Genomic DNA, 13319 nt, shown 5'->3' on the forward strand with positions numbered 1-13319 from the left:
AACTCCTTTGACACTTTTCTAAAGGTAATTTCGTTATTTGTCTTATTTTCACAAACACAAACACTTTATTTTTTATTTTAGGTAAAAATGGAGAAAATATGGTAGTTTCACCATCTTCTATGTTCTTACCCCAAGCCATCCTAGTGATCCTCCTCGTCGTGTACACAATACATGAATACAATTTTCCTTATTTTCTCTCTCCTCCCAAAATATAAATTTTCCCACTAGATTACTACTTCTTCCTACTTCAATTTTTTTTTTTTTTTTTTTCTCACCTTTTTCTTTTCTTTCTTTTCCTTTTACATTCCTCCATTATTTCTTCCTTCAAACTCCATTAGATTAGATCTACTACTAATAACCAATTTCTGGGAAATTTTTAATTTTCCCCAAAATTATTTTCCATGATCATCTTCTTCAACCCCATTTTCCCTTTTCCCTAACCCTAACTTTTTCCCCAATTTTCCCCTCACCTGTCATTCTCTCTCCTCAGATCGTGGTGAGTTGAAGATAGATCGAGAGGAAAGAAGAAATGAATGATTTTCAGGGATTGTTATCAAGCGATTATGGGTTCAAACCTCAAGGTAAAGCTGCTCCAATGGCGGGTGCTAAATCCGGCATTAATTCTTCTTCATCTTCTTCTTCTGCAAATTCTGCTTTTAATTTCGAGATCGGAGGGTCAAAAACGGCGTCGTATCCCTCCAATTCGAAGAATTCCTCGTCTTCTTTGTTTGATGATCATGATACCCTTTTTCGCCCTAATCGGAAAAATACCTCATCTGATGATTTTGGGATTTTAGATGATGTTTTTGCTACCGGGGGGATTAAAAGCAATTCGTCAAAGTCTACTAATAATGCTAATTCGGTGAATTTGGATTCGATTTTTGGCGGCGGCGGCGGTGGAGGTGGTGAAACAGCGTCGAAGTTCTCTTCTTTGCCCGTTTTCGATAAGCCGGTTTACGATGATGAGGATTCGAGCTCGGCTAAGTTTGAGAATATCTTTGCTTCGGCTTCTTCTGCTTCTGTTTCTACAAAGAAGGGTGATGCCTTTGATGATCTTTTAGGGGGGTTGGGGAAGAAGGAACCGCTATCGTCGAGGTCGGTTGGGTCGGATTCGAAGGGGGCTGATAAGGGTTATGCTGGTTTTGATGATTTGTTGCCAGGTTTTGGTGGTGGGAGTGCATCTTCAACGAGCAGGTATAATGCTGACTTTTTGCTTATTTGTTTTTTTGTTTGTTTGTTTATTGTGAATTCGTGATTGATTTGGAGCTATTCGAGCAAGCTGATGCATAACTTTGAATTTGGTTGGTAATGATGTATGTTAGTAGATGAACATTGTTATTGTTAGTTTCCTGCGTAGTAGTTTTGAGCTTGTATTGCCGAACTTTTAGATACTTGTTAGTCATATATAGGTGATGTTAGTCCATTTGGTCCAAAAATGATTCATTATGTTACCACATTTGATGTCCCTTGACGATATCAACATAGTGTTATAGCCTTATAGAGTTATAGGTCACTTTATAGTTTCAATGTTTTATAAATATCACTTTACAGTACTAATGCCAACACTAAGAAATGGATAAAACGATTGATGTTTTGGATCAGAGGGAGTATCTGGCTTGAAAGGTATGGGAAAGAAAAAGGATGGATGAAGAATTATATGGAATTAGTGTACACTTGGTTATCTGGCTACAAATGTGGTTGATTGTGACAAGAGTTTTAATGGGAGTGGTGGATTAGAGGAGGTCAAGAGGTTGAAAGCAGTGAGATGAATTGAGCATTCCCTTTCGTAGATATTTTGGTTCATTTTTGTGGCACGCGCTCCTTTTTTTTTTTTTTTTTTTATCGTAAATCTGAAGCTTGACACTTGACAATTTGGAGTGATGATGGTTTGCTGATATAGAATCTCATGGACCTCTTGGTTAGAAAAAAAGTCGTCATTTTTGTGAAGTAGAGATACACTGAGAATTGCAAGTCTATCTTTATCCTCTTTTGGTTCCAGTTTCTTCTAATAATAATTATGATCATTGATTCGCTGAAAACGTATGGTTCTGGTTATTTTTTTTTCACACTTTTGGATGCTTTTAGTTTCTTTAGGCTGTATGGAAAACTGGGGATAAGAAGAAAGAAGACAGTACAGAAAAGAAAACATCTGGAGGAAAATTATGTATAAGAGTAAGATTAAGGAGAAAGTGAAGAAAAGTTAAATGAAGAAGAAAATGCAGAGTGGAATTGAATCCTTTTGGAGAGGAGGGAGGGAAGTTGAGTAAAGAAACCTAAAAGGTAAGCAAAAAGGGTCGGGAACTACTTTTAGGTTTGATCGTTTGGTTAACTGCTCAGTTCTGTGGGTTTGTGTGTTTCTGACCTGACCTTTTTTGTTTCTGACCTGACCTTTTTTGTTTTTGAACTTTGTAAACAAACTTACAGTGCCAAAGAAGCCACCAAGGGGATCTTTATTATCAAGTTCTGGATCATATTTGTAGATTATTAAGAACTCTTATTCAGTGTCTACGTATCTTGTTTTTATTTCAAAATTATCGTGTAGCCGACCCCAGGTATGGGATTAAGGCTATGATTGATTGATCGTGTGGCACAGATTTTCGGGATTTTAAAGGTTGTTGTCTATATTTGTTTCGTGCAGTAAATTCTTGTCTTTATTGTGGCTTTTGTTTGGTTTGGTATGGCTGTAATACAACTTTGGTTAAGGATAATACTTTCAGAACTAATAGACAATGTAGCAAGTTATTTCTTTGACATCATTTTAGATGTGTGACGAGTATTTATTTTTGTTCTCCTTTTCTTTTCCTCTTTTTCTATCCGACTCTTGTGCTGCATCTATCTTTTGTTCAAGTTTATTTTCGAGATTATATTAATAGAATTTATGTGGTACCTATTTGCTGTCTTTATAGGATGTCATCGGATACTACTAAGAAAACCTCAAGTGTAGTAGATGATCCTTTTGTTGTCCTAGAATCAACTTCTCCTCCTGTATCTTCCTCCTCTGGGATTTTTACCGATCCTTTGGATGAGATGGGTAATCTTAACGCTGGCAAAAAAACTGCTGAAAATTCTAGCGGGGCAGCATTTGATGATATAGACCCCCTTGGTGGCTTTGGCAAGGCTGTACCTGCATTTTCAGCAGAGATCAATGGGGAAGAAAAGGAGGCATTCCGAGCCAGAGTTCCTGGACAACAAAGTTCAGTCACTGGAGATACAAACCAGAAATCATCTGTAAGAAGTCCTGAAAGAGGTTATGAGAAAAAGGTGTCGGTGGAGGATTTTCCAGAACCAAGTGTCTTTGAGATGCCTTATGTGCCAGCTGAAAATAGTAGGACTGCACCAAATGCTTCTTCTCCTGCTCATAGCAATGCTAGTTTTAGGGAGTCCAGCTCCCATGGACATGCCTCTCCTAATTCTGAGGAGAACATGGGACCATCTGATGATATTTGGCTCTCTGTATCAGAAGTTCCTCTTTTTACACACCCTACAGCTGCACCACCTCCTTCAAGACCTCCACCCCCAAGACCGGCACGCTTTTCTAGAGGAGAGTTTGGTTCCTTTCCTGCTTCAAATGTACACAAGAAAGCTAATGATTATCCATCTTTCCCTGGTTCTGTGCCTAATTTTCAGAGTCCAAAATCAGCTCCTTCTGGTGCAAGTGGATCTTTTGCATCTCCTATGGATGAACTTGAGGATTTTGCTATGGGAAGAAATGCTAGTGATGTAGATGCAACTCATGCAAGCTCAGATGTTCGGTCTGGTGAAGATTTTGACTCAAATTCAGTTGCTGCGGCATCTGCTGCAGCCATGAAGGAGGCAATGGATAGGGCCGAAGCTAAATTTAGGCACGCAAGGGGGGTAAGGGAAAGGGAAAGTTCAAAGGTCTCTAAAAACAGAGAATCCGTGCAAGTAGAAAAAGAGGAGAATCCTATGTATGATACTCCAGAAAGAGAATTTAGGGAACATCAAGAACGACAAGAGCGTGAGCGGCAACAAAAGGAAAGGGAAGACGAAGAAAGAAGACGTATGGAGGAAGAGGAGAGGCGGCGAATTGAGAAGGAATGGGAGGAGAAAGAGAGAGAAAAAAGGAGAATTGATAAGGAAAGGGAATTTGGCAGGCAAGCTGTGGAAAGGGCTGCCAAAGAGGCACGTGAAAGAGCAGCTGTTGAAGCCCGTACCAGGGCTGAAAGGGTTGCTGTTCAGAGGGCACAAGCTGAAGCTCGAGAACGTGCTGAAAAGGTCGCAGTTCAGAGAGCACAAGCTGAAGCACGAGAGAGGGCAGCTGCTGGGGCTAAAGAAAGAGCTGAAAAGGCTGCTGCAGATGCAAGGGAAAAGGCAAAAGCTGAAGCCAGGGAGAAAGAAGCACGTGAGAGGGAAGCAAAAGAGAAAGAACGTGAGAGAGCTGCCAGTGCGGCAAGGGCAAACCAATCGAAGAATGAAAATGACCTTGAATCTTTCTTTAGCATGGGCGGAGCAAGCAGTGCACCAAGGCCCAGGGCTGCTTCATCGGTATGTTAAAATTTATACTAGGCTTTATTTTGACTTTCAATTGGCATTTCTTATTGTGTACACTTTTAATATTATTTCCAGGATCCATTTGAAACACAGTTCCAGGCTAAACCTACACCTGAAACAACCAGAGCGTCTGTTAACTCCTCCTCTAACATGAGAAAAGCATCTTCATCAACAAATATTGTTGATGATTTAAGTTCAATTTTTGGAGGTAATGAAATGTAAATGCTTGATTTCCTCAATTAGCACTGCATTTTCTTCCTAGCTTTTACTCTGGTCAAAGATACTTATAGATTCTCTCGTCTTTGTTTCCTGCAAAAGGCCCCCCATCATCTGGCGACTTTCAAGAAGTTGATGGTGAAACCGAAGATAGGCGGAGAGCCCGAATGGATCGCCACCACAGGACCCAAGAGCGTGCTGTATGTGCCTTTTTGTTATACATTCTGTTATTTTCATCCTCCTTGTTGATGTGATCGATTATTAGTGCATATCTCTTAGGAAGCTAAATTTTTGATGACACCGTTGACTACATTATATGATGGTGTGATATATACGTTCAGGGAGATTCTACATAAATAATGGAGAACTTGAAGTCAATTTCTGTTTCATCGATGGTGGAATGTGATAATTCAGCGCTCTCCCGCTCTTTTTTTTTTAATTATTATTTTTATATCTCTAATTTTGGAGGAGTGGATGGGTGGGTGGGTGGTGGGGGGAGTAGTGTAGTATAGTTAAAAGAAGCGCTCCATGTGAGTATAAAGCTGAAATTTCAATTGAACTGGTAAGATGCGTTTGGGAAAATCCTTTTCTTGGACAGACTCTTTGGTTGAATTGCTGCTAGATTTAGAAGCCATTGTCTTGTGGAATTGCCTCGCAAATTGAAAAGGATAAGAAGATTCACGTGCTATACCTTACATTCTAGTGAAGAGAACAAAGAAAGCATCAGTTTCCTTTTTTTTTTTTTTTTTTTTTTTGTGAAATCAATTACTTCCTCCGTTTTCGTTTAGATGCAACACACACTTTTTCACGGTATTTAAGAAATGTGGGGTTCACATGATATAATACACTTTAAAATGGGATGAGTGGTTGTTAGGAGTGTAATTTAGTGGGCCATGTGCTTTAAATAAGGAAAATAGTATAGTTTTTCCCTAAAGTAACTTTCCTTTTATAGTGTGTTGCAAGTATTGTGACATTTCCTTTTTAGTGAAGTGTTGCAAGTAAAAGAAAATGGAGGAAGTATATCCTTTTGGACTCTTTTTGTTAATGGTTTAAGAGGTGAAGAAAAAAAAGGTTGGTTGGTGACTGTGGGCTTTGACATTAGTGAAAAAAGTTATAAAAAAAAAAAAAAATTGCCATATAAAGGTTGGAGCATACATTAGAGCAAAACCAAAATGGACAAGGCTCGAGATGAGTATAGGTTGATTGTTTAGAATTTATTCCTATGTTTCCCTAACATTACATTTCATTTATAATCATGACTGTAGCAAGAGTGTTAGGTTTGCTGGTTTACTAAAACATACTTCCTCCGTCCTTTTATTAAGAGCCTGTATTCCATTTCAAGGTAACCAAAATTAAGAGCCTATCTCTATTTAAAGGTTGTACTTTCTGACAATATTATTCTCTTGTTGATGATTTGTCATCTTTTTCCTTGTTCTTTTTTGTACTTTTTACATAAATTTCCAATACTTTCTCTCTCCCTCTCATAAATAATTCTCAACCAATTTTTCTTTCTCTCTATCATTTGGTATCCTCACATGCATTCTTGTACATCCAATTATTAGTTTTAAGAATCTACAACTTTCTTAATTTATTTGAAAAAACCTAAATAGGCTCTTAATAAAAGGACGGAGGGAGTATATATTATTCCTTACTAGAAGTTATAGCAATATAAAGATTACCCCATTTGCCTGTAAATGATGGTCCACAATCCACCAACGTTGTGTTGTAATGTATGTGGGTGTAGGTGTGTGTAGTCATGAAGGTGTGGCTTTTCCCCCAAGTCCTAAGGAGTGGATGTCAATGATTAAATTTATAGGAAGACTAATGTGATGAGTGGAATGATTTCTGAATGATAAGCATTGAAATGAGTTGCTGAATTTTAATTTGCTGCCTGAAAGATTAATATCTTTTAAACATCTGTGCTTGATCAGGTTCATGTATTACATTGTATCTCTGGATGTTAATTTTATGGAGCATAATTAGGAAATATATAAATAAGGTGATTATATTTGAGACTTATCATGAAAAGCTGTAGTAATGCAAGGAAGGTTAGCTGTCATGTTTGTGGTGAAAGTTTCTCTAAAGCATGTTTATTTTGATTGGCAATGGTTAAAGACATGATCCCTGTGGAGGATATACATAAGCGAAGGAATTACAGTTTAGCCAGCTGGCGTAGCTTATGCTTATAAGAGGGGTAGGTGGTTGATCATCTCTTTGCTGGCTGGTTAGTCACGGATTTCCTCTTAGCACTTTGGCTTATCTTTGTTTGGGATGAGTTAGCCTTCACTCAGATGGCCAAAAGTGTACTTGTGTCATGGGACGGAGGACAAAGGATGATTTGTATTAGTTTTCTGGTGTGTTAATGGAATGATTATAGCCAGTAGAATAGCAAGGGTAATGCTTCTTCCCATCTGGAATTTAGCAATTTTCTTTTAAAGGATGCTATGTAGCTGGAGCAAATAATTGCCATTGTTGTCGGACCTTTGATCTGATTTTGTGGATTTTAGGTACATAATAAACTTAAGGGCATGATAGTAATTTATGCAACCCTTTCTATCTGAATAGGTTAACAACTCTTCTATTTAAAAATAGCACCTATTAGAGGAAATCATCTGAGGGAGCAAAATGTTGGCTCCTCTATCAGAGTAGGATGAGGAACTATGTTGAGTTACATATTGTGCAAGAGGTCAGACTAGTCCCTTAATCACATATGCTCGAAGAAGGCCCAAAAGGAATCCTCCAGCTACTCGATGCTGAGCTGGAATTCTGTTATGAATTTATTATGTGGGTTTGGGGTGATGTGGTAAATTTGAGAAATAAGTTTGTTATTCCTCTAAGCTGTAGAAGATGCTAGTAACTGATTATATATAGGATTACTGTGATAGGAGAATTATGCTGAATATTGTTTAGAGTGAAGTTTGTTGGAGAGAATCCTTCCTCTCGAAAGAAGGAGAGTTGTATTGGTTATTTACTCTGATCAATACATCATATCAATTGAGCTCCCTAATATTCTGTGTGTGATTGTGTATGCTCTGTTCTGCTCCCAGTTCCTAGCATATTGTTCGTGGAGATGCTTGAATATTGGATTCTTTTGTATCTTTGCTAAAAATTTGGCTGGCATGCCTTTTAATGTGGTCACTTGTGATCATCCTTTTTACTTTATATATATATATGTATTTAACTGGTGATGTTTGTATTTCAGGCAAAAGCATTGGCTGAGAAAAATGCCAGAGATCTTGAGGTTCAAAGGGAACAAGCTGAGCGTAATGTAAGTTGAACTGCTCTTTTTAGGTGTTCTTGTTCTTTTATATTATTCTAAGTTTTTGGGGATTAGCATACGTTCAACGTAGACAGATATGTACTCTCTTTTTGAGTTTGTCCTTTGTACATGTCTCACAAGATTATGTAATTTGGCTTTCCAGCCTGTCCTTTCTTCATACCAGTTAATTTTTTTGGACAAAGTTATCTGAGAATTTATCTGAAACTAAATGAACTCTGATGGTTGACAGAGCATACCTAACACTAGTTCACAATGTGTTAATATACCCTCTTCACAACCCTTGCATTTTCTTCTCATCTAAAGTATTTATATCCTCATTTTGTCCTTGAAATCATCTCGTTGCAAACTGCAAAGCCATCTGTCATGCTTTAGTAGGAGTATTGTTCCCCTCCTAGCAAACTATATTATTCACCAACCATTTTTTGGAAATTGTTTTTTAATTAAACCATGGGTATCCTTGGCCAAATTGGGTTGAGGCTTTCGTTTAAAATGTCTCGTCTGGGATCCGGGACAGAGATTATTTTCAAGTGAAGCGATGTAGTCACTCTCACAAACTGTTGCTTCTACTTGCTTGCCTAATTTTGCTTTTCTAAATGTCATAATGGGTGTCCTCTTCATCTGGGCTATAGAGCTAAAAGGGCATATTTTGGAGCTTTATATCTAAGTATGGCTCAGTAGAGAAGTATGGGCCTTTACTGTTACAACACAAACTTTATTTGTTACTCTGTTGTCATCAAGTGCGGGCATCATGTCATCCTTTTGTCATAACCTCCTTGCGGGGTAATTAGTCAATTAAAAGGGAAAATAAGAAGCATCAAAGCTCCATTTAAAGATGCAAAACATAAAAAGCTCTTTGGAGATTAGGTAGGTCATCTATCTTAAGTTCTTAACCATACCATATATGATCGTGCATTCATGTCAAATTGCTACTTTTCCGCCACTTGTACCATAAACTTGATACATTTCTGTGCTGCCGAATTTCCAAAACAAACCCTGTATACCTACTTGAGTCCATGTACACTATAGGACTTTCTTTCTTTGCCAATTCAACCTTACCACACTTGGGTTTTTGTGACTAAGTTCCTCCATGCCTCCAATCCATCGGAAAGCCTCCTAATTCAGAAGACATGTTGCTATGACAGCTTATGAGCATCATTTATGAAGCAAAAAGTATATGGGTTCACGGGGGGAATTGGGGATTGGACTTTCTCCAATTTGCTGGTCAATAGTTGGAGCCAAAACACGGACTTGAATCTAAATGGGCCTCTACTCATTATTTGATATTCTGATGCAGAGTGCTTTTAAGTGATTAATCTTCATTGAAATTTCTGAGGTTTCTTCCCTGCAAGAATTTTTGAGCTATTGATAGTATTAAAGTTCAGAATTCTAAAACTAGTTGCTTTAAAGGTGCTCCATGAGGATAGCCACTAAAGATAGTCACTTTTCTTCGTAAAGAATTATCAATACATCTGTTGTTTGTCTAGTGTTTTTGTTTAAGCCAAGTATAAAAGCTCTAACTTGAAGTTTTCTCCTTCTGTTTTACCCTTTTCTGATTAAATAATATTTTTTTATTATTAAAAAAAATAAGTGTACTATGTAGCTGAAGTGAAGTGTAATCACTTGATTTGTATCTTAATGATTAATTTGAATGAATGGTTTTGTTTGACATGTTTGCAGAGGATTTCTGAAACACTTGATGTTGAGATTCGACGCTGGGCAGCAGGGAAAGAGGGGAATTTGCGTGCTCTCCTGTCAACAATGCAATATGTGCGTATAAATTCTTATGATTTTATTATTTTGTCAACTAAAAATGCTCTAGACTAATGAAAAAAAAAATTATGTTTATTTTTTAATGTGGAGCTCTTTTTTTGTTAATTTTAAAAAGCTTCGTGTATTCATTTCTCTCTCTCCAGTTTTCCTCTTCATTTATGTTGGTGTGTGGATGTGTTAAATTCTGTTAGGTGTGATGTGTCTCCTCTTTTGTTTTGTGGGCTTGATTTGTTAGCTCTATATAGTGTGTAGTCCTATGGCTGTAGACTACTACCTACTTGATCATATTAATTTTCAACTCGTTTTCTATATTGTTTATATACATGTAAAAATTTGTACTTTTGTTACACAGTACTGCTTTATTGTTGGTATTAATATCATTTACAAGCTGATATAATCTCATACTTAATTCTATTTTATGGATCCATGGCGGTATTATTGTATATATTGGTCTTAAGGATTTTCTAAATTAAAGTATTTGTTTCAGGTTACCCCGCTCTATAGAAATGATTTACTCCATGCTAAATTAATTGCCACATTTTCTATTTTATTCTGTCATAATTTAATTGCAACATTAACATTTTTGGTACTTTTTTATACTTAACCTTTTCTCCCCAGGTAAAATTTTACGCCCATTTTCCTCTCTTATTGTTATTTTTCTTGAAATGTGTGCCAAGTTGGTTTGCGGCAATTAAAATAGGATAGAGGTGAGTATAAACCTTCACTTTTCTGATCCGTAGTGCCTCATTTGTAAAATGTTACCACTTCATGTATTTACTTGTGAGATTCATAGGCTTATGCTTTTTAAAAAAATTGCATCAAGAGAAATATTTATCGTAGAAAATATGATCTAAATTTTATCCCAATGGAAGAGGCAAAATGCCTGATCATTGTAAATTATAGTTAAGAGTAGTTCTGAGAGTAAAAGTCGTGCGCACAGAACTTTCTGTTTCTGGAATTGTGTAGACACCCCATGTTTCTGCGCTCATTTTTAGCCTGTTGGTTTTAATTGGTGATTGTGATGATCTCTTCTACCTTATTTTCCTTACTAATTTTGCAGTTGTGCTATTTCTTTATTTCTTCATCCTTGTGTTAGCTCAAGAAGCCAAGAGTTAAACTGGTTGGATATGCTTTTTTACCCCTTATGTTTGTCACAACATTTGGGGATGGCGGTTATGACAATGTAAATATGTAATATGGTCTGGGAATTGTATATGTGTTCATATTTGTATAGTTGGGCCTTTATTTGCTTGATGAATTTTACCATAGCTGCTGATTGCCGTCTGTTTTCTTAATTTTGAATAGGTTCTCTGGCCTGAATGTGGCTGGCAACCTGTTTCCTTGACTGATTTGATTACTGGCGCGGCAGTTAAGAAAGCTTATAGAAAGGCAACTTTGTGTATTCATCCTGATAAAGTGCAACAGAAGGGTGCCACTCTACAGCAGAAATTTGTTGCTGAGAAGGTGTTTGATCTGTTAAAGGTATCTGATTTTTCTTCCCCCCTTAAAAAAAATTTAGACATTGGATTGACAATATATTGAAGTTTGTTAATTTCCCCAGCTTTAAATAATTTTAGAATGAGAAGTTTCTTCTCAATGGTGAAATGATTCTGTAGTAGTCAGGAAAGTCATATGCCTTAGGGAGTTTCTCCCATTTGCAATTTACATCACGCACTTCTTGGTACACCCAAGATTTTTTTTTTTTAAATTACTCAAATGAGCAATAATCATAATGGAGCTCCAACTGAACAAAAGATCAGAGAATAGCTCCAACGGAGGCTCTTCATTCTGCAATTTTTAAGGAGGATTTTTTTCTTTGTTTGGGGGTGGGGGGTTCTTGGCCACCATTCATCGCAATGCTGTGTAAGGGAAAATACGAATTTCTAACAAAATAGGGGTTTTTGAGAAGTGAATTTGGATCATGCCTAATATTGGCTTGGGATAATTTAATTCTTTATTTTATCTTGCCACATTTTTTAAACACTGTTGAATACTCTTCTTGATTTGTAATGAGTGTAATCTTGGAGTTCAGTATGGAATGCATTTGGGACTAAAGTGACCAAAGTTGCTTTTGTTGAAAGAAACAATGCACATTTCAGGGGTTACTAGGAGGGTAAACTTGGAAAAGTTATTAAACGTTTGCATGTGAAACCTAAAACACTAAAACGAATTTTTAAACTGACGCTTGGAGGGGAGTAATTCATTACTCCTTCGATCATGCTATAGTGATCTGAGTTCTTGTTTATGATATGAAAATAGGAAGCTTGGAACAAATTCAATTCGGAGGAGTTATTTTGAGCATTAGAGGTTTCACCCTTCTGAATATTAAGGGTGTCTTGCTTTGCATATTTTCACTCTTTATGCAAGTTTTGAGCTATTCTGGAAAATGATTCCTGCGTCAAAATGCACGGAGTTGCTGTTTGGTCAGCTGGGTTTTCGTTCTGTGGTCGATGAGATGCTTGAAAATGGTCAATGCCCTGCAGCTCCCTGAGTTTGTTGTTAAGTGATGATCGTACAGTTGGAACACGTTCTGAAGTTTTTCTAAGATGGTATAGAATAGCATTTGTTTGGGTGATCTGCCCATGTGATCGTTGTCATATTATTCATTAGCAAATGTCATCGTTTTGAGATGCTGCGTTTGCATTGTATCCATTCTTTTTGCTCCTTTTTGTTTCATAATAGTCTAATCTGTTGATGAAGTATTCAATGTATGATGATACGTAATTACTCAAAAACTGATAATGCCAATTCATGATTGTTTAGAATTGTGAATTTTGATAGTATGATGATTGATGATGATGATTTTTTATGAGACAAGATGGTAAAAAAACTTTTGTATGAGATGATATGTGATAATCGAAATCTTGTAAGGGATGAGTTTTGTCCCAATCATTGTAACATAATTTTATTGGAGATCATTTTGTATAAGCCGCGTCATATTTTTATGGAGATGATTCTATTGTTGATTGTAATGCATTGATCTTTGAATTAAAAAAACCCGAATGATGAAGCATATGTCAAATGCTTAATTTAACTTTCTTACTTGATTATGCATAATTTAAAGGTAACTTGTTGCGCTTTCCACAATTTCTTAAGTGAAAACCACGTTACGAAAGTGGTTATGATACCATTGAAAAGAAAGTCGAATTTAGAATATATAACATACGTTTCTCAATTTGCTAATAAAATTGGAAATAAAATTGGCAAGTTGTTAGTTCCCGGTATATATGGCTTTTAAAACGCTGAAAAGCTTATAGAAATGAAAGCACAATAGATGGATGTAGATAAAAGTAAAACAGTGGAATGGTATAATATATTGTTTATAATGATTGTAAACTTCTGTAATCACTCAATTTAGATTCCAAAACTATTGGTTACTCTTTAAGGAATTTCACTCTTTTTATATGATACAGTAGAAAAAGGGCACATTTGATGGTGTGCAATTTTGCATTCATTCCATGCATCATAAAATTAGGTCTTGTACTTGTTTGTTGTTAAAGGGAATCAGTTTTAAAGACAGTTGATAGGAGAATTGCAAAGG

General features: G+C 36.6%; 1 protein-coding gene across 2 annotated transcripts; it reads left to right on the plus strand.

Moving 5' to 3' along the window:
• Positions 1-203: 203 nt before the first annotated feature.
• On the plus strand, positions 204-12703 carry LOC110701300 (auxilin-related protein 2-like). 2 transcript variants are annotated; one of them, XM_021878930.1, is made up of 8 exons: positions 204-1194; positions 2907-4506; positions 4606-4720; positions 4831-4928; positions 7931-7996; positions 9686-9775; positions 11084-11260; positions 12038-12703. In XM_021878930.1, the coding sequence occupies exons 1-8, from the start codon at positions 530-532 to the stop codon at positions 12074-12076; spliced, it is 2850 nt and encodes a 949-aa protein (XP_021734622.1). In that variant the 5' UTR covers positions 204-529; the 3' UTR covers positions 12077-12703. The 2 variants fall into 2 exon arrangements, with proteins under 2 accessions (XP_021734622.1, XP_021734621.1); XM_021878929.1 differs by having other exon boundaries at positions 212-1194; positions 4588-4720.
• The last annotated feature ends 616 nt before the right edge of the window (positions 12704-13319 follow it).

The sequence above is a fragment of the Chenopodium quinoa genome, unplaced genomic scaffold, assembly GCF_001683475.1.
Source record: "Chenopodium quinoa cultivar QQ74 unplaced genomic scaffold, ASM168347v1, whole genome shotgun sequence".
Lineage (NCBI taxonomy): Eukaryota > Viridiplantae > Streptophyta > Magnoliopsida > Caryophyllales > Amaranthaceae > Chenopodium > Chenopodium quinoa.

Coding starts and splice junctions, on each gene's coding strand:
- LOC110701300 (XM_021878929.1), top strand. CDS start 530: ATGAATGATTTTCAGGGATTGTTATCAAGCGATTATGGGTTCAAACCT. Junction 1,195..2,906: donor AGTGCATCTTCAACGAGCAG/GTATAATGCTGA, acceptor CTGTCTTTATAG/GATGTCATCGGATACTACTA. Junction 4,721..4,830: donor TTTAAGTTCAATTTTTGGAG/GTAATGAAATGT, acceptor TTCCTGCAAAAG/GCCCCCCATCATCTGGCGAC.